Source organism: Lepidochelys kempii, chromosome 12 (assembly GCF_965140265.1).
Source record: "Lepidochelys kempii isolate rLepKem1 chromosome 12, rLepKem1.hap2, whole genome shotgun sequence".
Classification (NCBI taxonomy): domain Eukaryota; kingdom Metazoa; phylum Chordata; order Testudines; family Cheloniidae; genus Lepidochelys; species Lepidochelys kempii.
This window is the reverse complement of record NC_133267.1, coordinates 3,084,345-3,110,936: the sequence shown is the minus strand read 5'-3', so window position 1 is coordinate 3,110,936 and position 26,592 is coordinate 3,084,345. Positions and strand designations below refer to the sequence as shown.

Sequence of the window (26,592 nt, the reverse complement as noted above, 5' to 3'; positions counted from 1 at the left end):
ATTTTGTATCAGGGCGGGATGCGAGGGTGAGGACGTGAAGGGTGTGGAGCACAAGCGTGTATAGATGTTTCCTTGGCACGGTCTGGAGGCAGACCGGCTGCAGCTTGTGCAGCCGGCTCACGGTGAAGGGGCAGGGGGGTTGGTTGGGTCCACAGGGTAGGGGCCCGATGGAAAGGTCCTGCGGGCCTGGGGTGGAGGGTGGGCAAGGTGCGCCCTCGTGCAGGACCCGGTCGAGGTAAACCTGAGCAGCGGGTGGCAAAGCGGCCCTCACCTTCTGAAATACGCGCTGGGGAGTATGAGGTCTGGAGAGCCCCATGCGCTGAGCGAGTCCAGGAGGTCCAGGAGGTCTCCGACTCTTGTGACTTCTGCCAGGACCAACCTCTGGTGCACCGAGGGGGACTCCGCCACCTGCACACGGAGCTGGGGGTTGTGTAGCAGGGGCTGGGCGAGGAGATCTGCCCCCTCGGTGGCCACCATGGACCTGGTCATTGAAAGCAGTTTCCAGGTCCGGAGGAGGTCCTGGTAGAAGACCGGCAGCCCAGAGAGGTCTCATGGAAGACCTCTCAGATGGAGTTAAAGGAGCTGCCGGTCGTATCGGAGCCCTCGGAAGTGGCACAGGAAGGCGTGCGCCAGTATGCTCCACGCCGGACTACCTGCACCATAAAGGAGCCTCTGCAGGGCCTGGAGGCGGAAGATATGGACCTGAGTGTGCAGACACTTCAGGCCTTGCCCTCCGTCCTCCAGGGGTAGATGGAGAACCCCTGCAAGGACCCAGTGCAGTCTTGACCAGAAGAACTCCAGAATCAATGTCCGGAGGTTGGCCAGGAAACCCAGGGCCGGGACCAGGGTGTTGAGCCGGTACCAGAGCATGGACAGGACGAGTTGATTAAGCACCAGTGCTCTCCCTCTAAGGGAGAGGCACCGTAGTAGTCCTGTACATTTCTGGAGCCGCTCTATCACCCTGCCCTCTAAATTGTGCCAGTCTCCGGTGGAGAGGGGTGTGTGGCAGAAAGGTAAACGCCGAGATAGAGCAGCGGACCCACACTCCACCAGATGGCCTGAAGCGTGGGTGGGAGGGAGCTTGCCTGCGAGCCGTCCCTGACCACCAGGCCAGAGCTCTTGACCCAGTTGACCTGAGCGGAGGAGGCTGCCGATTAGATGGCCTGGCAAGCCTCCACCCACGGCAAGACGCCCTGGGTCCTGGACCACAAGGAGCACATCGCCAGCATACGCCAACAGAACCAGCAGCAGCTCCGGCTCCCGCAGCACCAACCCTGTCAACCTCCTGCGGAGGAAACAGAGGAAGGGCTCGATCGCCAGAGCATACAGCTAGCCCGAGAGGGGGCACCCCTGCCGTACTCCTCACCCGAAGCTGACTGGTTTGGGCAGGGTTCAGTTGAGCCTGACCAGACACTCTGCGGAGGCGTACAGCATCCGGAGAAAACCCACAAACTGAGGTCCGAATCCAAACGCCTGCAGAGTACTCAGGAGGTACCCATGGTCTACTCTATCGAACGTCTTCTCCTGATCGAGAGACAGGCGGGCGAACGACAGACCGTCTCTACGCCCGAGTTCCAAAAGGTCTTGGACTAGAAATAGGTTGTCAAAAATGCTGCGACCCGGGACAGTATAGGTCTGGTCTGGGTGGATCACGTCCGCCATCACGGACCCTAGCCACAGCGAGATTGCTTTCACTACGATTTTGTAGTCCGTGCTAAGGAGCGAGACGGGACGCCAATTTCGTAAATCGCGGAGGTCCCCCTTCTTCGGCAATAAGGGGAGCACGGCTCACCTGCACAAAAGAGGAAGAACCCCGCTCTGCAAAGACTCGGCCCAGACGGTGACTAGGTCTGGGCCGAGGACATCCCAGAACACGTAGTACAACTCCACGGTCAGCCCGTCTATGCCCGGAGATTTATTGGTGGGCATGCGGCGGAGGGCTTCCGAGAACTCAGCCAGAGTGAGAGGCAGCTCTAGCCAGTCTCAGTCGCCCGTGCTGACCATAGGGAGCTCCCCCCAGAGCACTCTGCAAGCGTTAGGATCGGTCAGATCCAGGGAGAAAAGGCTTGGTAGAAGGCTCTCACCCTCCCGCACATCTCCACTGGATCCGTGAGGGGGGTGCCGTCTTCTGCCAGAAGGCAGGTGACGTGTTTCTTGGCCCCCCTCCTTTTCTCCAGGGCGTAGAAGAAGCAGGAGCCGCAATCCACCTCCTGAAGGAGACGATGCGGGATCGAACAAAGGCACCTCGGGCCCGATGATCTTCGAGGGCCCGGAGCTCCTCCCGCTTCTCCCGGCACGCTCCACAGAGGGGCGGATCCTCGGGGCTGGCAGCCAGACGCCTCTCCAGCTCTAAGACCTCCCGTTCCAACTGCCCTATCGCCGCATCCCTCCGTCGGCTGGCGCCCCGGGTGTAGTCACGGCAGAAGAGCCAGGCGTGCACCTTCCCCAGCTCTCACCACTGCCACGCCGAGGGAAAGGCACACCGCTGCCTTCGCCAGGCCAGCCAGAACTCCCGGAAGGACATCATGAAGCCCAGATCCTCCAACAAGCTGTTGTTGAAATGCCAATAGGCCGGTCCCGGCCTCTCCGCGCAGAGGGAGGCCGTCACGGTGGCTAAATGATGGTCAGAGAATGGGAGCGGCTGGATGCTGGAGGAGTGGGCTCATGAAATGTGGAAGCATGATAAATAAATGCGGTCCAACCGGGAGTGGCGCGACCGATGGGCCTCCACCCGGACAAAGGTGAACGTGGAAATGTCATCCGGGTGGTGGTCGTGCCAGATGTCCACCAGGGAGCGGTGTTCATCCGGGTGGTGTCCGCGGCAGCCGGGCACTGCTCGGTCCCTGAGTGGTCCCGCTCCTCGAGGGTGGTGTTGAAGTCCCCGCCCAGGACCAGGCACTCGTGAGGCTCCAAGGTGCTGAGGAAGGCGGATGCCTGCTGATAGAATTGCAGCTGTTCCGGGCCCGATGTCGGGGCATAGATGTTAACGAGGTTGACCATGAGCCCCTCCATACGGACCCGGAGGTGCAGCAGGTGGCCTGGCACAGCCTCGGCAACCCCCAGCACCTCGGGCCGTAGGTTGGGGGAGAAGAGGGTCGCCACTCCAGCTGTATGAACTGTGAGATGGCTAAAGTAGACCCTGTCCCCCCAGTCCAGCCGCCAGCTGTCTTCGGCGGCCGGATCCGTATGCGTCTCCCGCAGGAAGACCACAGAGTACCCACCCTCCTGAAGGAAGGAGAACCCCTGGGACCAGCGGAGAGCCATCCTACAGCCCCTGGTGTTCAATGTTGCGAAGATGAGTGGAGCCATGAGGAGGGCTGGGGGGGATCCTCGCTGGCAGGGATGCTCGCAGCCCCCATTGGGCCACGCAGCAAACCGTGACCTACTCCATATGTGAGCAACAAGTCATGGAAGCCACGGACCCGCTGGTAGGCTGCAGCGGCCTGCTTCCCAGTCCTTTTACCCTCCCCCATAAGGGCCCTTGCGGCCCGGAGGATCTGATGAAAGTCTCCCCATCGCTGGAGAGCCAGCTGTACCTTGTTGCGGGAGCCATGGACGTCTTCTAAAAACTCCCGCAGCTCCTCTCGCAGCCAATGGGGGGGTAGGTTTACTGTCTCCTGGTCATCCCGACGGGGCCCTTGGTACAGCCCCGTGGCCCGCCCAGGCAGGGTGCGGACCCCTGACTGGGCGCCTGATGGGCTGGCACCACATGGCCCGCCTCTAATCCTGGGGCAATAGGGGGCAGCGGAGGGAAGATAGCAACCGCTAGTGGGTCGGGACAGGGAAACATAAAGGCCGCTCCCTGGGGGTCATCTGCTGGAAAGGAGAAGGAGACAGCCCCAGGGGAGGCAATAACATCACGGGAGGTGGAGGGGATAGGGATAGGGTCAGCATCAGGGGCAGAGCCAGGGGCAGGGGCAGAGGTGAGATTCTGGGCTCCAGAAGCCAAGCAACTGGGCAGTGGCACTTCCCAGTCAAGCTCAAGGGTTGGCGGGGTGGGGAGGGGGCTCTCAGCAATGCCAGGCACAGGCTTTATGGTGGGTTTGGCAGCCACGGCATCAGGAGGTAGACTATCTTCTGTAGGGCCCCTGTCCGGGAAGGAGGTTGATTGCTCCACACCAACGAGGGGTGCCCCTGGTGGCTTGGGTCCCGGCCGCGTGGCACTGGCTGTCGCCTGAACAGGCTCGGTCGCCGTCAGCGGGGTGCCTTCTGCAGCCGGGTTGATGGAGGAGTCCAGGGGCTCCTCGGTGGTGGGAGCGGAAGCAATGGTTAGGGGGAGGGAGCATGGGAAAAGGGGGCCTGGAGTGAGGTCGCCCAGATCGAGGCCTGCTGGCATAGGGTTGTCCTCCCCCTGGGTGACTAGGGTCAGACCTAGGGCCTCGATCTCCTCATATATGGAGGTGAGATTGCTTTCCGCCACCCCGGGGTTCTCCCCACCGGCACCCGATGCGACGGTCGCCTCGCGGCTCACAGAGGTTTCAGATGGTACCAAGGCAGGAGGGGCTCCCTCGCGGGCCTCAGAGAGGAGGGACTCCCGTGGAGGGGAGATACTGCCTTCCGGTGCTGCCACGTCTTCCCCAGCCGGCACCGGTGGATGGAACACACCCGTGGGCAAAGCGGAAGGCTCGGCATCAATGCCCCCCTTCCTGGTCTTCCGGGGGGCCTCCGCATCGGATGAGGGGAGCGGAGCTCGAGCCTTCCGCTTGCCCCGGACCAGGGCCCAGCCCTCCATGGCATCATCGGGGGGCTGGCTAGCAGGGGTCGTGTCAGGGGGCAGAGGCGATGGCTCAGGGACTCGGGGGGTAACGGTGGGGCAGCACGAGGGAGGGAAGATTCCCCCTGGGGCAGGACCTCTCCCATGCCCGGCAGGGACCCTGCCGCACCCTCCTCGACAGGGCCCCGCCAGATTGCAAGCAGCGGGGGTGGGGCTCTCCCGCTTGTCTGGCGTACTGGGGGAGCTGCTCCTTGGGCCCGAGCGGGAGCAGTGGTGGACTGGGAAGGAGGAGGGGCGGCTTTGGGCACCGGGCAGCCAGGGGCGCCAGTGATGACGGGGCCAGTGCCCTGCCGGGGACTCGGGGGTCCCAGATGCCCCTCCTTGCTGGGCCAAGGGGCAGTCCCTCCGGACGTGCCCCATCGCCCGGCAGAGGTAGCACTGGGCCCCCCCGTGGAGTAATGCACGCGGTAACGGGCCCCCTGGTAGGGGACCAGGAAGGACCCCTCGAGCACCTCTCCCTCACGCACCGCCGGCGGCAGTTGAAGCTGCACCTGCCGGCGGAACGAGAGGACGTGACGGAGGGCGGGATCCTTGCAGCCCAGTGGGAGAGGGCTGATGACAGAGATGGGTTTCCCCAGGGTGGAGAGGACGGGTAACAGGGCGGCAATGGGAAGAAAGGGAGGGACAGAGGTCAGGACCAGGCGGACGCCCAGGTCCTCCAGCGGCTCCAGGGGGACGAACACCCGCCCCACCGCCAGGCCCCTCTCCACCGTCTCCTGGGCAGCAGCCTCCAATGCGAAGAAGAAGACGATCTTGCCGTACATTTTGGAGGCCGCCACAATGGCCATGGGCCCCACCACCCTCGCCAACGCCCGCACGTAGGGCTCTACGTGGGGCGAGGCGGGCACCAGGAGGCAACGGACGCCGTGCTTCCTGGTCATGGTGGGGAAGGGGCCCTGGCCACTATAGCTGGTCGCGGAGGCGGTGGGCGGGAGAGATGACGGAGTGGCAGATGGGGGGGCTGCTGCCACCTGGGCGTACGCCCTGGGGGCCGGGGGAGGGGCACCCGCAGAGCTGGTGGGGGGAACAGCGGGGAGGGACGCCACGGCCGGTGGTGGGGCCGCGGCAGTGGGGGCAGCCCCTGCCATGGAGGGCCTGGTCGTTTTGGCGGGGCCCTTCCCCTTCTTCTTATCCTGGCCCTTCCCGCCGGCTGGGGGGGGCTCCCCCCGAATCTGAGGGGGGGAGGGACGTGGCAGCAGCAGAGGTCACCCCGGTGCCCGCCGTTGCTGGTGCCCCAGCAGGGGCGGCGGCAGGTGGTTCGGCAGCGGAGGTCGAGGCTTGGGGGGTGACAGAGGGGCAGGCGGGGGAGGGGCAGCTCTCGTCCCCCGCCATCATGAGCAGGGCGGGAAGGGGAGACACCAGAAGGAGGAGGGAACAGGGGAAGCAGGTCGACCACTCCTCCCCGCTAGGCTGCAGGCAGGGGAGGAGGGCGCCAAGAAGGGAGGGCTGGACGGGGGGGGGGACACAAAACAGGGGTTAGGGGTCTGTCGCCGACGTGGGGTGGAATTCCGGCTCCTCTAGCTGCACTGGGGGAGGGGGATACAACAGCATTGGGGGGGCAGTGAAGAGGGTTTAAGCTCAAATGGGGAGTGGCACAAGTGCACGGGAGGGGGCATGGGCGCACGGAGCAAGGGGCTGAGCGGGCTGGAGTTAGGGCAGGGAAACCAAGGGGCTAGCTTCAGAGGCTGGGGCGGGGCAAACAAACAAAGGCTGCGGAGGGAAAACGGGCGGGGCAGGAAAAGCTGTGGGGTGGGCAGTCCGGGGGGGGCACCCACGTGTGCTTGCACAGAGTCAGTGGGGCTGGCTGCTGCTTCTGGCCCGAAGGGTGGAATCGGGGCGTGGGAAGCCAAGCAAGCAGCGGAGTCCAGAGGCAGGAGCTGAGGCAGATGGTAAACAGCCAGTGGGGGAGGTGGAGGGGGCAGCGGTGGTAGGGGCTGGGGGGGGGAATGACACAGATGGATCGGGGGGGCAGCTCCACGCCACACCCCTGTGTCCCTGCAAACACAGTCAAGACCCCCGCCACAAGAGCACAGTTCGAAAGTTACTCAGTTCCAAAGGCCCCTCCACGGTGGTCTGCAGAGTCTCCAGGTGCTCCCCCACTGGTAGATGGTCCCCTTCTTCTCCTCCTCGGGGCTGCAGCAGCTCCAGGCAGCTGCAGCAGCAGCTCCAGGAACTCCAGGCGGTGGTCCAGGCAGGCAGAAAGGACCCCTCAGGAGGTGGTGGTGGTGTTCACAGCAGCAACAGCTGGGGCTGGGGTCCCTCACTCCCCCCCTCTGGGGAGCGGGCCAGCAGCCCCCCCCCAAGGGGCTGCAGTTGGAGCAGTAGCAGCACCCGAGGGTGGGGGGGTCCAGCAGCCAGCCAGCAACCAGGTAGCAGAGAACGGGGGGGGGGAGCGGGGCCTAGCCTAGCCAGGGGAGCAGCTGGAGCAGCAGCAGGGAGAGCCCAGGGCCTAACAGCAGCAGTATCAGCGGCGGGAGCAGCAGCCCGCTCCCTCCTTCTCCCTCCAGGCCAGAGGGCTACAGGAGAGTGGTTTTTTTTTGGTTTGTTTTTGTTTTTGCACGGTTCCTGGAGACACTGCAATACCAGGTCGATGCATGAGGTGGACAGAGCAAGCTCCTATTCCAGCCCCCCATTCCAAAACTCAATTTAATAGACAGTCCTTAGATCTTAGCCATAAGAGAGTGTTAGAAGGCAGATATATTAGTCCCAGATTAAGCAGGTCCATTTTCCCTGGGTAAAGTAACGGGCAGTTCCAGAACAAGAAGGAACTTGTTGGAACAAATTCAGGCAGGCAGGCTAATTAGGACATCTGGAGCCAATTAAGAAGCTACTAGAATCAATTAAGGCAGACTGGGTAATCAGGGCACCTGAGTTTAAAAAGGAGCTCACTTCAGTTTGTGGTATGCCTGCGAGGAGCTGGGAGCAAGAGGTGCTAGGAGCTGAGAGTGAGAAGGTGGACTGCTGAAGGACTGAGGTGTACAAGCATTATCAGACACCAGGAGGAAGATCCTGTGGTGAGGATAATGAAGGTGTTGGGAGGAGGCCATGGGGAAGTAGTCCAGGGAGTTGTAACTGCCATGCAGCTGTTCCAGGAGGCACTCTAGACAGCTGCAATCCACAGTGCCCTGGGCTGGAACCCAGAGTAGAGGGTGGGCCCGGGTTCTCCCCAAACCTCCCAACTCCTGATCAGACCCAGGAGGAGTTGACCTGGACTGTGGGTTCCAGCAGAGGGGAAGGTCTCTGGGCTGTTCCCTGACCCACATGGTGGATCAGCAGAGACTGTGGGGATTGTTCTTCTTCCTTTTTCCCATGCTGGCCAGTGAGGAGGTTAGCTGAGTAAATGGCAGGTTTGAGCCACTAGCAAAAGTGGCCAAACTGAGAACTGCTGTGAGTCTGAGGCGAGCAAATCTGCCAATAAGCGCAGGACCCACCAAGGCAGAGGAGGAACTTTGTCACACTTAACACATCATTTAAATCAAACCTCGACAACACCACATTCCCCATCCCTTCACACCAACATCCTTACCCGACACACCAAGCTTCATGACCAGCATTTCCTTCTGCCCCGGTGAGCTCCTGCCATACCTGCATCCTCTCTGAAAGGATCTCCACCAGTAGCTCCTCAGGAAGCATGCAGCTCATCAGGCCTGATTCTCCTGCCATGCTGGTACTGATGCTGAGCCGTCGCTGGACAGGAGCACTGGGAATAGGGCTGGGAGGAACCTGCAGCATTCGTCACCGCAAGGAAAAAAATGCTTCAGAAAAATCCATACAATTCCTCAGACCAAGCTCATCTCTTCTGCCCATCACGTCAGCCCCTTCACCCTACCAGCTAAGACTGCTGTCACATGTTAATGGTGCAACTTAACACAGAAGTCATAGGACTGGAAGGCTCCTCAGGAGGTCATCAAGCTCAGCTCTCTACTCTGAGGCAGGACCAAGGAAAACTTAGACCAGCCTTGGCAGGTGTTTGTCCAGCCTGTTCTTAAAAACAAAAATGCTGGGGATTTTACGCCCTCCAAGTCTGACACTTGGAGTATGGCCTTCCAAGCAGTTGAGCACCCACTTCCCTCCAGGCTTAGTGTTGTGAATTCTTGAGTTGTGAGGCTGCTGCTCAGTCCATGGCCATGGTAAGGGAGCTCAGGAAGCGAGGAATTTTCTTCCCATGAGTAGGCAAGGGCTAGGGACAATCGCAGTCCTGCAGCGTGGGGGAGTGTAGGGACTGCTCCCTCACTGGGGCAGCACACACCCATGGAGGCAGCAAAGAGGAGATGCAACTGCTTTCCCTCCCCCACTTTGGAGCAGGAGGAGGCTGCACCGTTCCACAGAATGGGGCAGCATGCCCATTCCCCCTGGGCCTGGGAGCTGTGTGAAGGGAGCAGGATGGTGAAGTTCCTTAATACTGACCCCAACACAGTGGAACCCTGACAGCCTCCTAGCTGTGCTGGTTGTGGATACCTGAGACCCTCTATTGCCGTGTCTACATTAGAAACAGGAGCCGATTTAATAAGGTCAGTTAGGGGTATGACTCTTTAGGACATTTCCATACTGGAAGGAAGTTATACTGGCTAAAATGTGCCTTTTGCTGGTGTAGCTTATTTTGTTCAGAGAACTAGTATAAGCTACATCTGTTTAGTTGCTAAGCGGAGTCTCCAAGGGAGATTTGCCATAACAGCATAGCATCCCCTTACTAGTGTATGCCAGGCCCTTTTCCGAAAGCTCTCTCAGGATCCAGACCGTTTGTTTTTTTCTGTCCCAACCTACATATTTATTCAGAAAAACGCAAGGGCTACCGCTTGGGTAGGGTGTCTGTGCCCAGGGTACTGGACTGGGACACTGGAGGTTTGGGCCTAGTCCTCATTCTCCCCCTGATTTGCTGTGTCACCTTGGGCAAGACACGTAGACACACATTTTCAATAGGGCCCTCTCATTTTGGGTGCTTCGGTTTATGGGTACCCAACTGTTAGTGAGTGGCTGGCCCTCCAAAGGGGTCAGGTGCCCAGCTCCACAAGGGGGATGACTGATGCACCTCAGGTTAACCTGGATGTACTTAACTTGCTGAGTAACGGGGAAAATGTCTGCATGGCAAGCAGCAGCCCATGGCAGCGATTCTCAGAGCCCGGGTCTACAGACTTAGGCTGCCAGGGCTTCATGTCCCTCAGACCTGAATTTTAGAGTTACTCAGCACTCACTGACTTCAGCTGGCATAGTGAGTGCTCAGGCCCCACAGCTGAGCACTCAAAAGCTGTGGCAACCAAAATTAGAGGCTACACTTGAAAATTTGGGCCTTCAAACCTCTTTGAGCCTCAGTTACTCTTGCTATACAAGCTGAGCATGACACTAACAGAACACACTGAGTCAGATCCCCACCAACATGCAGAATTAAAACTCTTCAGGGCCTGCGTGCTGTTAAGGGAGGAGCACATTGCTGGTGCTTAACAAACAACCAACCCCCATCAAACACTTAGAGCTCTGGCCCATGGACAGTTTGCAAATTCACCTCAGCCCTTGCTCCCCAGTACCAGAGTCATAGAATATCAGGGTTGGAAGGGACCCCTGAAGGTCATCTAGTCCAACCCCCTGCTCGAAGCAGGACCAATTCCCAGTTAAATCATCCGAGCCAGGGCTTTGTCAAGCCTGACCTTAAAAACCTCTAAGGAAGGAGATTCTACCACCTCCCTAGGTAACGCATTCCAGTGTTTCACCACCCTCTTAGTGAAAAAGTTTTTCCTAATATCCAATCTAAACCTCCCCCACTGCAACTTGAGACCATTACTCCTCGTTCTGTCATCTGCTACCATTGAGAACAGTCTAGAGCCATCCTCTTTGGAACCCCCTTTCAGGTAGTTGAAAGCAGCTATCAAATCCCCCCTCATTCTTCTCTTCTGCAGGCTAAACAATCCCAGCTCCCTCAGCCTCTCTTCATAAGTCATGTGTTCTAGACCCCTAATAATTTTTGTTGCCCTTCGCTGGACTCTCTCCAATTTATCCACATCCTTCTCGTAGTGAGGGGCCCAAAACTGGACACAGTACTCCAGATGAGGCCTCACCAATGTCGAAATAGAGGGGAACGATCACATCCCTCGATCTGCTGGCTATGCCCTTACTTATACATCCCAAAATGTCATTGGCCTTCTTGGCAACAAGGGCACACTGCTGACTCATATCCAGCTTCTCGTCCACTGTCACCCCTAGGTCCTTTTCCGCAGAACTGCTGCCTAGCCATTCGGTCCCTAGTCTGTAGCGGTGCATTGGATTCTTCCATCCTAAGTGCAGGACCCTGCACTTATCCTTATTGAACCTCATCAGATTTCTTTTGGCCCAACCCTCTAATTTGTCTAGGTCCCTCTGTATCCTATCCCTACCCTCCAGCATATCTACCTCTCCTCCCAGTTTAGTGTCATCTGCAAACTTGCTGAGAGTGCAATCCACACCATCCTCCAGATCATTTATGAAGATATTGAACAAAACCGGCCCCAGGACCGACCCTTGGGGCACTCCACTTGATACCGGCTGCCAACTAGACATGGAGCCATTGATCACTACCCGTTGAGCCCGACAATCTAGCCAGCTTTCTACCCACCTTATAGTGCATTCATCCAGCCCATACTTCTTTAACTTGCTGACAAGAATACTGTGGGAGACCGTGTCAAAAGCTTTGCTAAAGTCAAGAAACAAAAGTCCTCCCAGCCCAAGGTCTCTCAAGTAGCCAACTTTGCCTAATTCAATAGTGCTTTTATCACACAGACTAAGCCCCACTAGAGACTAGAACAAGACCACCAGGCTTATTTTTACCTGTGAGCACACAGGTCGAAACCCTAAGTCAGCAGAGATGAAAGCGCAGTGCAGTAACCCACTGAGCCAGTCAGCGCCCGTGCAGGAGTCCTAGTTTCTCTCACACTGTTAGAAGAGTGATGGAATAATCCCATCTGTTTACTGATGTGAATTCGCTTTCACCTGTGATCCTGTTTGATCCGATTGGTGCTGCTGCTTCTGAGCCTGCGACGCATGGCCTTCTGACTTCCCCCTGCCCACTGCTGTGCTGCTCCTATAGCTCTTGGAGGTGATGGACTGTGGCCCGGTTTTAGTCTCAGAGCTCGGCTGGCTACCCTCCATGGTATGCTTGGCCAAAGCCTCAGCGCTCAGTCTTGTGCTCAGAGCTGTCTGCCCTGCAGAGCCCTCAGAAGACTGACCTAGGATGAAAGAGGAGTTCAGCCTCAGGGGGAGAAGGGGCAAATCACATCCAATCTGCAGAAGACAGGCTATAGCAGTTAATGTTCCTCAAACTGCCAGGGATGAACACGTGCTTCTTCATCCAAGTCACTGGAGCTGAACCTGCTGGCATCTTGCCTTTGCCTGCCAGCGGACTGACCAGATACATAGGGGAGCATGCCACACTCTCCCAAGGGACACAGCACAGCACGTACCCTCCCCAGGAGCATGGAGCTCCAGAATGGATTAGGCCATTCAAGCACAAGCTGGCCATTAGCACCGGGGTCATATCTGATTGCACAGAACAAACGTTTCTGCCCATGTTTCTGTCACTGTCAAGGTAAAGTGCAAAAGAGGATGCATGGGTTCTACAGCCAGAGACTTTTAGTGCTCAGATGCTGTGGTGATGGACAGTTATAAAAGCCTGCATAGTCAGAGAAATACTGATGTCGAGCAAATTAATGAATGACCCTCTGTCAGACTGTCACTGACTGCAGCGAGACCAGGACTCAGTTGCAAGTGGCTCTGTAGTTCATTGTTTGTCCAGGGAAATGGACAGCAGAACAGAAACATCTAAATCAATGCTTCTTCCTCTGGCCCCACCTTCACTGCACCATGAGGAGCAGAACCCGGGGTAGAGAGGGATTAACATGACTGTTAGAACTAAACCACTCATCCTTCTGCCCCAAGAAGCAAGGAACAGAGCCCAGTGCCCCACCAAGTGGACAGCAGATGTGCCTCAAGCACAAAGGAAAGCTCATGACAAATGGGTTAGCACACATAAAGGCCTTTCGCAGCAGCTGGTGCTGCTCGTGCTGTATCTGTTCCAAGGGGAACTGTGAGGCTTTGTTCTCCAGGGCTGTCAATGCAGCACCTCTTGCCTGCACCATGTTTGGGCACAAACTGTCACGAAACTCGTTCCTATTAACCCTCGCTAGCCTTGGGGTCTCCTTGTCCCTCTGCTTGGAATTTTAGCCCTTAAAGCAGGACCCCGGGAGCACACAGCACCCTCAGGCTGCCAGCTCCGAGTGTGCTAATGTATGCAGCTCACCAGGTCACAGGGGTCAGGGCACAGAACCTAAGAGCAGGAGTCTCCTGAGAGAATTTGCAGGAGAAACTTCTTTGCACAAAACCTTCAAAGATGTGAAATGAATCCATTTGTATTTTTATGTAACTCGCTGTATAACTGACCTGGAGGATTGTTTCACACACCCCATGCTCATTAAATCACTATCTTTTCAAGCCAATCATTTTGGATCTTAATGGGCGCTGCAGGGGACTTCAACTTCAGTAACAAGATATCATGAAAAGCATTTCTGGATCATCATAGCATGAAGCCTAGGCAGAGTGGCTGTTACCACCCACGAGTTAGGGCAATCCCTTAGAAAAGCACCAAAGTGTTTTATCTCTATTCTGAAAAGGAATACATCCAGAGCATCACAATGGAATGGAATGCCTAGGTACTAACACCAGAGACTAAAAGATTTTTAACAGGCAAGAGCCACTACAAACAGCAAGTTGGACTTTGCATTACTGGGGATTCTGCACCTCTGAACCCTCAATCTTCTTGATTTCAAGGCTAGAAATCTATTATTGTCCAGCATTACTGCTATTCAACTAGAGGTGGTAATCTAACTGCAAACTGAGAAGATCACTTTATGCTCCAGCTTCTACCATCTGTGGCGCTCCCCATGGGATTTCATACCCAAATGCATCAAAGCTCCCTCCACCCATCCCTGTGGTTACCAAGAGCCCCCATGGGTTGCTGAAAAGTCTTCACAACAATGCACTAGAGGGAGAAAATGCAGGGAGGGGATGGAAAGGCTATATTATCAAAATGGTGCTGGGGTCATACCCAGCATTTCTGTGCAGCACAGCTGTCCAGCCTTTGTGCTGCTGAAGGTCTGAGCCCTTACCAGCTTCCTCTGACTCCCGATGTGCCTGCTCTATGGCGGCCTTGATGCATAGCTCCCGTGCACGAAGCCCCGCGGAACTGCTCCTGTCGGAGAGGGCTTCCAGTACCACAGAGTCAATGGATAGGCAGGCAGCACTGTAGTGTTTGGCCAAGGTGACAGCAGCAGTTGTCTTTCCTTTAAGAAACAAGTCTCTGACATTCATGTGTGGTGCATCTTTATCTAGGCATTGTATGAGCAAATGCTTTGAAATAGCCTGGTGTGGGATTTGTGACCCCTATGAATAGCAGAGTGATAGTCACTTTAAAAAAAATGGCCAGTGATGCCAGTGACGAGATGGATACTATGGGTATGGGCATAAATCTAATCTCACACTGGTTGCATGAATGGGGATGAATTTGGCCTACTAATTTCAATGGAGTTATACCAGGGATGAGTTTGGCTCAGGGCATCAAACTAACAGGTAGTTAAAGACTGCACAAATCCCACAGATTCCTCCATGTCCAATTCAGCAGGTATGTAAACAGCAGCATCAGCCACACACTGGAGCCAGGCTGGTAAGAGAAGCCATGTTAGTGGTGAAGTGATATAGCTAGCACCGCTTTGGCACTGAACAGTGTGCAAATAAAACCGTTACTGACCTTTCCATAACTGGTGTTCTTCGAGATGTGTTGCAAGAGTCCATTGCGATTTGGGTGCGTGCACACCCGGAGCGCAGCTGCTGGAATTTCCCCCTAGTGGTGTCCATCAGGTTGGCTCTGGTGTCCCCTGGTGGCCCGTGCACCTCTGTTTCTTCTTACCAGCCACTCTGAGAATGGGGCCGGTGGGTCGGTCTCGGAATGGACATGTGCAACACATCTCGAATAACACCCGTTCCAGAAAGGTTAGTAACTGGTTTTCCTTCTTCAGCTGCTTGCACGTGTCCATTCAAACTGGGCTCGGCGTTCAAGGGCAAGCCAACTGGAGCATCGCTTGGCCAAGCTGCACATCATCTCTGGCCTGTTGAGTAATGACAGTGTGTGGAAAAAGTATGTACCGAGGACCAGGTTGCTGTCCTGCATATATCTTGAATAAGGACTTGGGCCAGGAAAGCCGCTGCTGAGGCTAGGGACTATGAAGAGCTGCGGAGACTTACGGAATGCTCATTTCGATATAAAATGCCAGGGCTCATCTAACATCCAAGGAGTGTGTGACAGGTCCAATGCCCCTTTGTGACAGGGGCGGATGGGGTGTCGGGGCCTCGCCACTCTTACATTCCCATGCCGGTCCTTTAAGGGCGTTCCGATGCAGCCCAATGGCCGGTTTCCCCGTGCTCGCCCCTTGGTCGGGGAAGTGGGACCTAACAGTCTGAGTCCATGCAACTCGCCCCACGTATCAGGGCAGGGTGGCCCAGCGGCCAGAGTCCATAGCTCCCCCCTCTCAGGTGGGGAAGTGTATCCCAATGCTCAAAGTGGTAGGGGGACCCGGCCCTCCTGTTGGCGGGGTTTCCGGGATCCGCCCGCAACACACCAAGCGTCAGTGCAACTTTAACGCTGCTTGTCTCTAAAGTTCCTGTGTCACTTCCTACCTTCACCGCCGTGTTCTTCACTCCGGGGGTGGGGGGTCCTCCAGTCCGTCCCCTCCGGTCAGGACCTCTGTCTGGGACGCCAGGTGCATCCCAGCTTGGCTGGCTCCTGGAGCGTTGGCTGTCCCTCCTCAGGAGCTGGCGGTGTGCCTCCTTCTCCTCCAGTGGTCAGCCCAGACTGAGCACCTTTGCAGGCTTTTATACCTATTCTCCAGTTGGAGCATGCCCAGCAGGGCTTCTGGGGCGGGGCTTCCTCTGCCAGGAAGGAAGGGTTAACCCCTGCGGTACCAGTGCGGGGCCACTCTGCCCCGTCACAGAGTGCAAGCGTTGTTCCTCCCCATTTGCATGTGGTTTAGTGCAAAAAATTGTTAGAAAAATAGGTTGGTTGCAGTTAAACTGGGACACCACCTTGGGAAGGAAACTTGGGTGCGGGAGTAACTGCACCTTGTCCTTAAAGAAGATTGTATAAGGAGGCTCTGCTGTGCTTGAATCTCTGACACTCTCCTGGTCGAGGTGATTGCCACTAGAAACGCCACCTTCCAAGACAAGTGCACCAGTGAACATGTTGCTAGTGGCTTGAAGGCGGCCCCATCAATTTCGAAAGGACAAGATTCAGATCCCATGGGGGAAACGGATCCCTTATCTGTGGGAATATCCTCTCTAGGCCTTTAAGGAAGCGAATTACCACCTCATGTGGGAAGACCCACCTAGTGTCTATTTTCGGGTGGATTGCTGAGATGGCTGCCAGGTGGACCTTGATTGAGGAGAGGGCCAGGCCCTGCTCCTTCAGAGATAGGAGGTAGTGCAAGATGAGCTGTAGTGAAGCCTCCATAGGGGACACTCCACGTTGGGAAGACCAGAGGGAGAAACGCTTGCACTTAGTCCAGTAAGTTGTCCTCGTGGAGAGTTTTCTGCTGCCTAGGCGGACTTTACGCACCTGTTCCAAACAAGCTCGCTCATCAGGGTTTAGCCATGAAGATTCCAAGTTTTCAGATGCAAGAAGCTGACGTTTGGGTAGAACAGTTCCCTGAGTCCTGGGAGATCAGGTCTGGGTGGAGTGGCAGGCTGACCGGTACCTCCATGGACAGCTGCACGAGTGCGGAGTACCAGTGCTATCTGAGCCAAACCGGAGCTATTAGAATAACTCGGGCCCAGTCCTGCTTGATCTTTGTCAGCAACTTGTGACTCAACGGGATGGGTGCAAAAGCGTAAAACTGGTGGGATGACTACTTTAGCAGGAAGGCATTCGTGATGGACCCCAGGCTGTGGCCCCTCAGGGAGCAGAATTATTGACATTTCCTGTTGGTGCAAGTGGCAAAAACCCCCACCTGCGGAAGAGGTCCCATGCAACATCCATGCAAAGGGACCACTTGTGGTGAGTGGAAAAGAACCTGCTGAGGTGATCTGTGAGCTGGTTTTGTACGCCTGGTAGATAAGATTCTTGATGCTCCATCACATGAGTGATGAAGAATTCCCATAGGAGAGTTGCCTCTCAACAAAGAGGGGATGAGTAGGCCCCACCTTGTCTGTTGATGTAACACATGGCTGATGTATTGTCCCTGAGAACTGAGATTGTTTTGTTTGTAATATGGGGCAGGAACACCTGACAAGCTACACAGAGATCTCTAAGTTCCCTGATATTGATGTGGACTGAAAGTTCCTCTTGGGACCACAGACCTTGTGTCCTGAGATGTCTTACGTGGGCACTCCAACCTAGCACTGAGGCACTGGAGACCAGATGTGCGGACGGTAGGGGCCTTGTGAAGGACACTCCCTTGCATAGCATCCTGCGGACTAACCACAACTCCAGGGAGTTGAGGACTTGAGGCAGCACCCTGAGGACTCTGTCCAGATGTCTGAAAGGGGAGTACACCATGCCCAGCCGGGCCTGGAGAGGTCTGATTCTCAGTCTCACATGCTGTACTATGTATGTGCAGGAAGTAGACTTAAACACATTCTAATAGTCATAGTCAGAAGTGCCTGGAGGGAGCGTATTAATGATGAGATTGATCAGAAACGGTCCTCCAGAAGATGGGCCCTTGCCAGTGTCAAGCCAAGAACTGCCCCAATGAACTCTATTCTTCAAAGAGGCGTTAGGGTTGACTTCTGAACGTTTATCAGAAGACCCAGCTCTGGGAAGGTTGATTGTATGAGTGCAATGTCGGACTCCACTTGCGCTGAGGACTGGCCTTTGATGAACACCTACATACATATACATACAGACATGACTGTATTCATGTCTGTATGTATATTGATCTTTTAACCAGTACTCTTTTCTTTTTAAATAAATTTTAGTTTAATTTAGTTTAGTTTAATAAGAATTGGCCATAAGTGTATATTTAGATAAGATCTGGAATATTCATCAACCTGGGAGGTAATGTGTCTGATCCTTTGGGATTGGTAGAACTTTTTTATATGATGAATAACATTTTCAGTAATCCTCATCATATTTGACTTGGGTGTCTGGGTGGAGGCCTGAGGCTGGGTTACTTTAAGAGAACTGTTATTGGCTTCCGGGTAACCAGTGAGGTATTATAGAGGCTGTTTTGTGCTGGCTTGGTGAATCTAAGTATTGGAATATCCACCAGCTTTGGGGATTGTCTGCCCCATTCTTTTCAGTTCACCCTGAGTGACCTGTTGGCTCCCCTGGGACTCCGGGTCACACAAGTCGAGGGCGGCATACCCATCCCTTGGATCTAGAGACAGGATAATGGACACCAGGGGGACTATGCAGAACTTCAGCTTTTTTTAGGTATGGGCTGAGTCCACACAGATCCAGGATCCGCATGAGCCCTCCCTTGGCTTTGGGGATCAGAAAGCAGTGGCAATAGAACCTCTTTCCCCTTAGTTGTAGCGGAACTTCTTCCATGGATCTCACCCGGAGAAGTGATTGCAATTCTAGCTCCAGAACAAGTGCATGAAAAGGATTCCTGAAGAGGAATGGGGAAGGTGGGTGGGAAGAAGGGGTAGAAATAAACTGGAGGGTATACCCCGACTCTACTCAAAACCCAGTGGTTGGAAGTAACCCGTTCCCAGTCCTTGAGGAAGTGGGAAAGGTGGTTAAAATAGGGGATGGATCCTGAATCTGGGGGTTTGGTATGCCATCCTTGAGCACCTCATCAAAACGAGTGTCTCAAGTTGCCTGAGTGGCATAGGCCTGATTGAGAAGGCCCTGTGTAGGAAGAGGATGGAGGTGGCCTGCATGCAAACCCCCTGTTCCTTCTCCCCCTCTAATCATGACGTGGCTGCTGGGGGACATAGCAGCCATATTGCTGGGGCCTATATGGTCTCCTAAGTGATGCAGGATTGTGCAACCCAGGGACTTTAGTGTCACCGTGGAGTATTTAAGGCTGTGGAACCTCGCATCTATTTGCTCTGAAAAGAGCGAAGGGTTTTCAAAGGGCAAGTCCTGCAAAGTCTGCTGAACCTCCTGTTGGAGCCAGGATGGTTTGTAACCATGAGCTTCTGAGCACAGTGACAGCAATCTGGCCACAGAATCAGCCGCATCCAGGCTGCTTGCAGGGAGGCTCTGGCAAAGAATCAGCCACACTCAGGCTGCTTGCAGGGAGGCTCTGGCAACCGACTTGCCCTCATCCACAAGGGCCAAGAACTCCTGCTGATTGTCCTGGGGGAGTTTGTCTTTAAATCTGCTCAGAGTCTCCCACATATTTAAAATCATAGCTACCCAGCAGAGCCTGCTGGTTCGTTATGCGAAGTTGAAGACCTCCTGTTGAATATGCTTTCCTCCCAAGCTGATCCAAGTTTTTGGGGTCTTTTTCCCTTGATGTATGTCTCTTCTGGCCCTGACAATCCCTCTCATTGGCTGCCACCACCATGAGTGACCCAGGGGGAGGGTGAGAAAATAAAAATTCAGAGCCCTGGGCAGGCACAAAGTATTTCTGTTCAGTTTTCTTGGCGGTGGGTGGGAGGGAGGCAGGGGTCTGCCAGAGGACCTTGCTGGGCTTCATAATCGCCTCACGCAGTGGAAGGGCAACTCTTGTGGGCATTGTTGCTGCCAGGATGTCCAAGAAGCCTTGGGGTGGTTACTCGATGGCCTGTGCCTGTAAGCCCAGATCGGACGCCACCAGATTCAGTAAGTTCTGGTGGGGCCTTAAATCGCCCTGAGAAAGAGACGACACCTTTGACACCACTTCTTCCTCAGGTGAAGAAGAAGAGGAAAGGGCATAAAAAGCTGTCCCCACCTCCAGCTCTTCCTCTGCCTGGGGAACCTGTGCCTGCTGATCAGCACTGACTTCGGTACTGGATTGTGCACTGGGATCGGTATTGGGTTGTGGGCCGAGTCCAGTGACCGGCTTGGTACCGGGGCCAGCCCTCCGCATCTGTACCAGCTGATGGTTCCAGGGTCCCTCAGTGAGGCACCAGCAGCACCCTACTCTCTTACATGACTGAGTCGGAGCACCACGAGCTAGAGCTTTGGCTCAGGGAAAACCCCCAGGGTTCCAGAAAGGCCACTGCATGGGTGTCGATTCCCATGGATAAATGGGCCAGGCGCTCTGTGACAACATTGCACCTGGAGCTCCCAGGGTCACCGATGGGCACGGGGAGTGGTGTCTGTAGCCCCGATGGTCCCATCGGTGCATGGAACAGGTCCAACCTTGAAGAGGACCAGGAACGACGAGGAGCGGGGAGACCATGGTGCCGCCGATTCTCCTGGTGCTGGGGAACAGTGCTGCAGCGATGTCCATGTGAAGTGATCAGGATAGGCTTTCCCCTGGAAAGTGGTCTAAGCACCGCTCTTGAACTAGTGGTTGGTGCCGGAGGTGCTGCATCTTGGCTGCCAGGTGATCCTGGTATTGGCAGAGTCGTCAAGCGTCTCTCCGCTGCACACACTTCCAGTGTGGAAGGGACTGCAAATTGCTCGGCACGGTGCTGCGGGGCGGTGTTGCTCCCTTTGTGGGGTTTGCGGTACTGGTGTGGCTGCTGGCAGCAGTGGTTGTTGCTGTGCCAAAGAGGGAGAGTGGCCTGCCCCAGGGCTTGCTCTATCTTGGTCTCCTTTCTTGCTTCCCTCCGGTGCCAGCGAATGGCTCTTTTCATGGTGACTATGATGCCTCTTCTATATCAGCCAGAGGTGCTTGGTGCCAAGCCGGATCTCAGCTCCGAGGTCAGTCTTCGCACCACCTCCATTAGGAGGACTTTGAGTCTCGCTGCCTGGTCCTTTTGCATGCAGGGTTTAAACTTCCGACAGATTTGGCAGCAATCTGTCCAAGCACTCGAGGCAGCTCAAATGTGGGTCACTGGTGGGCATAGATTTCCCACAGGCGGAGCAAGCCTTGAACCACGGCGACCGAGGCATGCTCCGATACCAGGGCAGGGGGACACCAGAGCTGACCTGACGGATACCACTAGGGGAAAATATTTCCAACAGCTGTGCTCGGGCATGCACGCACCCAAATCAGAATGGAAATGTGCAAGCACTCGAAGAAGAACTAGTGTAACTTACACACAAGGCTATGGAAGATGGGAGGGTCTGGAAAAATGATGTCCTTTAGAGCATTAGACAAAGCACCAGGGGAGGCTTTATCTCTAGAGCCTTCCACTAGCTGCTTTTCTTGTACATGCCTATCTTCTTCCCCCATGTCAGTGAGTCCTGTTTTGCACTCATGGAATGCCAAGTCCCTGTGTCACCATTTACACCTCTCTGCAGACCAGCTGACACTGAGGTGTCTTTCACCACTAGATGGGGTGTAGTTTGTTGTCACCAAGCTGATCCTGATACAAACTGGGTCAAAGGGTGTTTGTTTGTTTTTGAAAGGAAAATTCAAAGTGCACTCCACATAATCCTCCCCAGCTCCCTTCCCCAGAGATGGGGCCCTCCACTTCCAGGGTTTGGAGCTGCCATGTCTGCTCCACTGCGGCCTAATGTCTGCCAAACAAATTATCCTCCCACATAGGTGTCATCACTGGTGTAATCACAACTAACTCATTGATGCGAATGATGTTATGCTAATGTCAGATACAGGGGTAATTGCGGGGAGACTCAGGCCCAACTTCCCATCTCCGAGTGGGACTTTTATTTTCTCTGGCCCAGCTACCACCAGTTTGGATCTTTGTCTCCTACCCAGCTCTAGGCCACGTGGTGAAGATAATGAGAGAGAATTTGTCATTGTCGTAGCAACTGAGATAATTTTTCCTGCCTTTCCTTTCCTCCCCTACCATCCTTCTGGCTAGAAGAGAACAGTCTCTGCACCTGTAAGGGGAGCGCCATGGATTATGATGACAATGCCTCTGCGGTTCTTGGCTGCACGACCTTCTGGAGAGATATCGATTCCAAGGTGGCGTGCGATGGCTCTGGAAATGGGGTTGTTGTCTAGTTCTCCAACAGCCTCCTTGCAGCTGCCATCAATGCTTCGCTGATACTCTACCACAGAGAAACAAGGGGTCATATGACTCTACCAGATGTCAGTGTCTCAGAGAATCCTTCCCCATTCCCTGACAGTGCACTCAGTGCTTTGGGAGAGTCCTCAGGAAAAGGACACTCGCCAAGTAGGGACAAGGCATGGTTAGCATAACACTAAGGGCCTCAATCCTGCCTTCAGCTAAGGGTGCTCAGACATTCCTGGGCGCTCCCTGGTGTCCTCTCAGAACATCGACTCACTGCTGCAAGTGTCCTAGCTGCTGGAAGGTAAGCGAACAGGGTGACAGAGCGGGGAATGGACAGCCAGTCTGTCTGCCACAAACACTCAAATTGTTCTGCCCACTCTGTCACATCCCAATACACCCCACTATCCAACAGCACCACAGGAAATGACATCACACTGACTGCCTTGCAGCACCTGTGGGTTTGATCCCAGGGCGTATGAAGTATAATTACCAGGCACATAGCAACAGACATTTAATGCAGTCCTGCTACTGGGGATTGAATGTGTGGCCCAAGCAAATAATCTGCTATGGGAATCGGACTGCCAAGGCCCTGCGGGATTCCTCTGCAGTTTAATGATCTCCAGCAGAGAGCTGTTTTCCTCTTTCAGCCGTTTCTCTTCTGCTCAGTCAAATGGTTAAGAAACACAACACAGGGAGATTTGACTGTGAAGATTATTTTCATGGCCCTTCTATGAATCGACTGCAGTGTTTGCAAACAATCATTTGCTTCTTTACAGCTCCCAGCTTCTTCCCTTATTAGCCCACCGATTGCCATACATCTTGGCTCGTGACACTGTAAGCAGCTGCCACACACATGACAGTGACAGAGCTTCCCTTGTTGGAATGCTCTGCACTGCCATGCAGGAGACCCACACTCAAATCCTGGTGGTGGTCTCAGTCTCCAAGTGTCCAGATCTCAGAATGATGGCGAAGCTGGGCATTGGCAGGGGAAAAGCACCTCCCGTGGCTCAGTAGTGATGTTTCTGGTTAACAGAGAAGTGGAGGGAGTGACACAGAGTTTCATACAACCCTCCAGAGTCAGTGGCAAGCTCCTCTGTAAGGAGAAGGGGAGTTAACATCGAGGCAAATGGAAGGATCATGAGAGGTCCAGCTGAGAGCCTGGGGACCCTGTCCAGGGAAAGGAAAGGATCCCAGACTACATTACATGGGTGCTAACCCACAGATCTGAGAGGGTGCGAATTTTTCACAACCAGAGCAAAAAATCCCACTCTGCTTCCACAGCCAGGGAGGCACATGGGTACAGTAGGATGGATGTGGTTCTGTGGAGTGAAGGGAAGGTAGGATTTTGGGAGCTCACTCGGGATCCTCTTGTTTCTGTGCACAGTGGCGCTTGGAGTGGCAGAGCAGTGGGGGCCAGTGAAACCATTGCTCCACTGATCCACTGGCCATCACCCCCGTGACCCTCCAGCCCGGCAACATAGGCATGACGTGGAGGAGAGGATTTGAGGCCTGATTACTTTCAGAAGGTGAGAGATGGGATCAGCTTAGGAGGCCAAGTCTGCAGTGAAATGATTCAGGGAATACATGAACTCTCTATCAGGGCCATTCCCACCTCAGAGGATGGTGAACTGCTGGAGAGCTGGGAGTGGTTACCTAGCCCCTGTCCTTTTTCAGCACCTTCCTCCTCCTCCTCCTCTTCCTCCTGCTCGAATTTAGACTCCACCTTGTGAGAATGGCTTTCCTCAACAACGGAGATGGAGGGAAAGATGGTGATCCCGGTAGAGGCAGTGCGCGTGGTCCCAGAAGGATTTTGCTTCACTCTGCGCTCGGAGAGAGATGGGTTCTCTTCGTCATCTAGCCGGGGAGGGAGGGAGGGGAAGAGAGGGAGGAAGAGGAGGGAAGGGAGGAGAGATTGAGTGCAGGAAGACATGGTGGGAATTGGCTAATCACCATCTGACATTTGTGATTGCCTTACTGTACAAGCTAGGTTCAGGCAATGCCCAAGCCATAGGCCGCCCACTGCGCCTAGGGCAATTTCACCTCGTGGCTTTTTCTCAAATGGTTCTCTTTGATTAGGTACTCTTCGTGGTGTGCGATTGATAAATCACATAATATGATTTCTGCCTCAGTATCGGGTGACTGAAACTTTCACAGCTGGAGAGCAGCTAATACAAAATGATGAACAGCAAATTACAGCCCTTGCAGCAGAAATGTTTGGTCAAATGTTCATTGGGCATGTCTATAGCTACTGCAGTAATTACTGTGGTGGTTCATGGCCACACTGCCCTTCTTCTTCTGATAAGCACGTAAAAGGGGCAGTGTGGGGGGCTGAGAGCCTGGACTCTCAGCTCTGTGCACAGCTCCCCCTGGAAGCCGGGCTGCTCTCGGGGCTCTTGGATCCCTGCGGATCCCGCTTCTGTTCTTTGTAATTCTTACGTGCGTGTCAGCCTTTTCTATTTTTATAATGAATTCCTGTTCAACAGACCAGAGGAATTTGCTGCACACAGAGCAATCAGCCAGTAGCTGAACTGAAAAGCACTGCTCTTCAAGGTGTGAACATAGTGGGGAAATACATGCGCTAGATTGCTAAAGCTTGCTGGCCTGTATCTCTCATGCACTTGCAGTATGGTAGTGACTCATTATGTGTAATTGTACATGGTTCAGGTTAGTCTCTGTTGAGAGATGTGTTGTGTCCTACCATGTTCTCGGAATTATTGAGGGGCAGGGCTCTTCCTCCACAGCCATGGAGGGGCATGGGTGCAGTAGGATGGATGTAGTTCTGCAGAGTGAGGGGAAGGCAGGATTCTGGGAGCTCGCTCAGGGGATCCTCCTGTTTCTGTGCACAGTGGAGCTTGGAGTGGCAGGGCAGAGTGGGCCAGTCTGGGGCCAGTGAAACCATTGCCCCACTGATCCACTGGCTATCACCCCCGTGACCCTCTGCAACATAGGCATGATGTGGAGGAGTCTCTTGTACAGGGGGCCAGACTAGTTGATCACAATGGCCTCTCCTGGCCTTTGAATGGATGACTCTATTATTTAAGGTAACAATGGGTAGAAAGAGCTAGATCTGGGTGGCATGAAAAGAATCCATGAAATCCCATCATTTGGGCTCTGGCTCCAGCCTACACCCTAGAGTCTTTGGTGACAGGAGTCTAAAGGGCTGGATTCTGTTCTCAGTCCATTACACTGCTGTACAAAGGGGGAGTGACATCAGTGGAGATACTCCTGATTTACACTGAGCAGATGGGGCCTAAGTCTCCTCTCATAGCCTGTAAGTCAGGAGTGACCCATCAAAGTCCACGGAGATTCACCAGTGTAAGTCAGAGCAGAACTGGGACCAGTACATACAGTGCTTGGTGTGGGCACTGCTGGCTGCTGCAGACAAGGCCTGCTATAGAAGGCCAGCCAGTAAGGTGTTTCCATGTGGATATCTGGGTTTCCTCCATCAGCATTTCCACTTACATGTAGCTTTGGGGAAAATCCTAGACACAGCTAAGGTCAGTTCTGTTCCTTGAAAGTCTAGAACAAGCTGCACTTTGTTCAGAGTCCTCACCGTTCTCTTGGCTTATTGCCTCCATCATTTTGGCCTTAGCTAGCTCATCTGGAATCCTCTTCTGTTCTTTGTAATACTCCAGCACCTCTGGAGGCAGCTTCTCACCTGGGATGCGAGGGGGCAGCAGCAGGGTGTTATGGGAATCGTAGCCCTTCAGCATCCGCAAAATCTGTGGCCAAAAAGAAGAGAAGCCACAGACATAGGTCAGGCTTCCAGGAATCCATTCCCTCCTCCCCCAGAGTGCCTCAGAGAGAGCCCAGGGGCCTCTCATATCCCCTCTTCCTTCTCCTCTCTCCCACAAAGGCGTTGTAGAGACCTCCCCTCTAACTGAACTGGGCTGGCCCCAAACCCCTCTGCAGCCCATCAGCGCAGCTGCCTGCATCTGCCGAATGGGGCTACAGGGTAACATGAGGTGCTGGCTGCTAGAGCTGGACCACAGCCTCCTCCCACACCGGTAGATCAAAGTCAACCTGAGGCCTGCTGTGACACCATTCACTTGAAGCCTGCCCCCTGGTGCGAGGCCTATGACTCAGTGTGAAAGGTCTCCCACCAGCTCCCAATTGCTCTGCCGGGAGGTGCTGGTGTCACAGGGCAGTGGAGGAGGGAAGAGGGCATTTCTCTGGAATAGCACATGGAGGGAGGGGTTTGTGGGACTAGGGAATGACTCCAACAGGGATAATCCATGGGAGTTGGGAAGCAAGCAATGAAATGCAGCTACTCCTCAATGCCAGCATCACAGCTGCTGGCCCTTTGGGCTCTCCTGCATGGTTTGCCTCTAGTGCTTGGTCCCGCTTAATAAAGAGTTGGAACTTCAGGACCTCTGAAGCATTCAGAGGTTTTAAGTGACAAGGGGGGTGCCAGGACTCCCTCTCCTCTCACCCTCTCCTCAGTCAGATACTGCTGGTCAAACTCCAAGGAGTAGAACTCAATGGGGAACTTGCATGGGTTCTTCACTACCACCTCTGCCTCATCCCCCACACCATATGGCAGCAGGGGCCCCAGCTCCAGCACTGAGGGCGTGAACTCCAGCCGTGGCTCCAGACCGTATCCAGAGACAAGCAACAACAGCCGGTCACTGCTCTGGGAGATGTGCACTGTTAGATGGTTGGTGTAAAACCTCTGGGAAGAGAAAGAGAAACCCGTGGGATTCCTTCATGCCCCTTGCTCCAAAGAAACACACAGGGTCCAAGTGCACTACTGGCCTATGTGAGATCAAGGCCCTAAGGGCCAATGA

The 26,592-nt window shown here is 54.8% G+C and overlaps 1 protein-coding gene and 1 pseudogene across 1 annotated transcript in view; both read right to left on the bottom strand.

Moving 5' to 3' along the window:
* The window catches only part of HYDIN (HYDIN axonemal central pair apparatus protein), a 427,037-nt gene that overhangs the window by 93,651 nt on the left and 306,794 nt on the right, over window positions 1–26,592 (bottom strand). The window contains exons 36-42 of the mRNA XM_073307159.1: window positions 26,238–26,477; window positions 25,359–25,527; window positions 23,459–23,659; window positions 21,672–21,842; window positions 13,903–14,076; window positions 11,732–11,967; window positions 8,360–8,497 (exon numbers count right to left, since the gene is read on the bottom strand). Coding sequence (XP_073163260.1) covers window positions 8,360–8,497; window positions 11,732–11,967; window positions 13,903–14,076; window positions 21,672–21,842; window positions 23,459–23,659; window positions 25,359–25,527; window positions 26,238–26,477 — 1,329 coding nt within the window. The remainder of the gene's footprint in view (window positions 1–8,359; window positions 8,498–11,731; window positions 11,968–13,902; window positions 14,077–21,671; window positions 21,843–23,458; window positions 23,660–25,358; window positions 25,528–26,237; window positions 26,478–26,592) is intronic.
* On the bottom strand, window positions 7,324–7,475 carry LOC140896581 (U2 spliceosomal RNA; annotated as a pseudogene).